We start from the raw sequence: 2,775 nt of genomic DNA, 5'->3' as shown, positions 1-2,775 counted from the left end.
AATTATTTGCTTTTTTTCGTTGCCCTTCATTTTCTATTAATTCAAAAAACACATATACTATTTCAAATTAAACACGATCATTTTATAACACCAATAATTTGCTTAAATAATGTGACGAATTTAAATAAATAATTCTAATGTGTTAAAATAGAAAATCAATAAGAATTGTCAGTTGATATGTAATAATCGTTTTGAATATGACAGAAGATGAAAGCGAACATATCCAATTCTATTTAATAAATTAACGAATTATGAATATTATTCGTTCACTAATTGATTATCTACAATAGTATCAACTATTCAAATAATATTCAACTTATTAAATAATAATATTTTTACTAACTTGAATAATTTAAATCACTAATGACTATAATTTGTTTAAAAACATTTACATAATGGATAATTCAATATTCAATGTGAAAATTAAATTTTAATTTCATAAGTTAGAATACTCATGAAATATGAGAAAAGGAGGCAAGAAAAGTTAAATGAACTATGTAATAATTAGAAATGAATTATTTTGTTAATGATACTCATAAATATTGTTTTTCATTTAATTAACAATAGCATCATATAAATAGTTAAAATAATAAATTAAAATATTATAAAATGTAGAATTTGTTTATATTATCATTTTTTGACTATCTATATAAGTTACTGTCTAATTTTATTTGTTGTTGACTTTCTAATTCAACAATCTCAATAATTGAACAGCCTGGCTTTTCTTCTCCATATTGATATGTACTTCAATTTCTTGTTCATTCTTAAATTTTCAAAAATAAAAATAGAGTTGATTAGAAGATCTTGTCAACTGTCTTTTCCAAGAAGATACAATCTTATTCTGATACAAAAAGACAAGAATAAGACAAGATAATTGAATGGAACAATTTCCAAATACTGAAAGTGTTTCTCCAAAAAGTATGGATTATTTAGTTTGTATTTATCTATCATCTTTTATCAGCACACATAGACAATACTTACTACTAGGATTCAAAATTGAGATACAAAAACTTGAAAAATGAAGTGAAAACTTTACATAAAAAGACTAAAGTAGCCAAAAAAAAAGATGCAAGTCAGGCTGAAATTGAAGCCATTACAAATCTTCTTGATCTTAAAAAAAGAGAGCTGGATGAGGCACGGACATTTTATAAGGAGAATAGAAGTAATAAATGGAAGGAGAAATTTCGTCGCACCAATTAAATCTCCATCATATTTTTAATTCATTTTTCAAGTTTTTGAAATGATATAATTTTTTTTTGTGAAAAGAATAGTTCCTTTACATAGTAAAATAACTATAAAGATTTTTGACATTTTGTGTTGTTTTGAAGAAAATTTTCTCATTCATTTATTAAACACAAAAGTCAGATTAGAAAATGGTGCATAAATGTCATTATCTCTGCTTAAAGAAGTGAATAGTATTAATGAAAATGATTAAGTTGGTTTCGATAAATTAGAAGAATAAACATAATTAAAAAGTCATAACTAAAAAGTCAAACTTGCAAAATGAGATCTTTTTAAGTTCCCAAACCCTTTAGTTTAGACTGCCAAGGAACTGATATATTTTGCAAATATGGCTACAGAACAAGTGCCCCAATCACCTAGGATAGTTTTGCCAATTCCATGTGCAAATAATGGTTTGTGATGAACAGTATAAAATAAACAAAATATAAATTTATATTATAGGAAAGCCAGTTTATGTTGTAGAAGGAGAAATTGCAATAGAGCAACTAATCATTAAATATCGAAAATTAGAAATCGAAAAGATAAAAGAAAAAGAAAGGTTTCAAGAAGTAGTTAAAATATACAAAGAAATGAACAAAGAACTAGACCTTTTTATTAATAACTTTAAAGAGAAAAGGAAATCAATTACAATTCAACAATTAAACAACGGCATTATTGAAGACAAAAAAACTTCCCTTCCAAATATTTTTGAAAAAAATTCTTCTAGTCCTGCTATTAAAATGTCAGACAATAATCTACATCATAATAACTCAGAAATTAATCATTTAAATACTCCTATTTCTCAACCATCAAGTAAACTTCCAAAATTACTTTTTAATTCAACACCTTCACTCCAACCAATTAAACTACCCAAACCTCCTGTTACTTCAATACAACAAGTCCCATCAGTACCAGCCCAACTACAACCTCCATTAGAAACAGTTACTTCTAAAAAAAATCATAAAAAAGGAAGTAGTTCAAATGATGATGAAACAGAGACAAATTCTGACTCAGAAACCTTAGTTAGTAGTTGTTCTGATACTGTAGATGAAGGAATAATTACAAACAATATAACCAAAGAAAAGAAGGTGACAAAAGAGAAAAAGCCACGAAAAAGGATTACTATGCCAAAGAAACCTGTTGGTGAAAAAAGACAGTATAAAAGAAAAGAAAAGAAAGAGTCTGTTAATGATGGTTTAAAACCACTTTCTTCTATCAACAATGTTACGAGTTTGTCTAAATTGGAGAATACTACTGCATCAGTTGATATTGCTCCTCTCAACATCAAAGAAGATGAAAAGTTCCTTCCAAAAGTAGCTGTAGACTTAAAAAATAGAATCGGTATGATAGAAGAAAAGGAAAATGAAGAAAAGAAAGTTAAAACAGAAGATGACATTAAAGTGGAAGAAGAAGATGATGAAATGTATCTTGAAACTATAGAAGAAGAAACAGCAAATAATACTAATACGACGGAATAAAAAATGAATGATTAAATCAATGTCATATTGTATTTCATTATTTTCATGCTTTGATTTAAGTATAATTGAAATTAAA

General features: G+C 26.1%; 2 protein-coding genes across 2 annotated transcripts; both read left to right on the top strand.

The window, feature by feature from the left end:
- Positions 1–878: 878 nt before the first annotated feature.
- Positions 879–1,200, top strand: ENU1_097390 (hypothetical protein; the record flags this gene model as incomplete). The annotated part of the gene is made up of 2 exons (XM_008859210.1): positions 879–932; positions 1,045–1,200. 2 exons carry the CDS (start codon positions 879–881, stop codon positions 1,198–1,200), a joined length of 210 nt encoding a protein of 69 aa, XP_008857432.1.
- Positions 1,201–1,961: 761 nt separating this feature from the next.
- ENU1_097380 (hypothetical protein) lies at positions 1,962–2,699 on the top strand (the record flags this gene model as incomplete). Its single annotated transcript, XM_008859209.1, has 1 exon — positions 1,962–2,699. The coding sequence occupies one exon, from the start codon at positions 1,962–1,964 to the stop codon at positions 2,697–2,699; it is 738 nt and encodes a 245-aa protein (XP_008857431.1).
- Between the last annotated feature and the right edge of the window lie 76 nt (positions 2,700–2,775).

Source organism: Entamoeba nuttalli (assembly GCF_000257125.1).
Source record: "Entamoeba nuttalli P19 unplaced genomic scaffold asmbl_4217, whole genome shotgun sequence".
Taxonomy (NCBI): Eukaryota; Evosea; order Mastigamoebida; family Endamoebidae; genus Entamoeba; species Entamoeba nuttalli.
The sequence above is the reverse complement of the archived record's forward strand: the minus strand, read 5'-3'. Positions and strand labels throughout refer to the sequence as shown.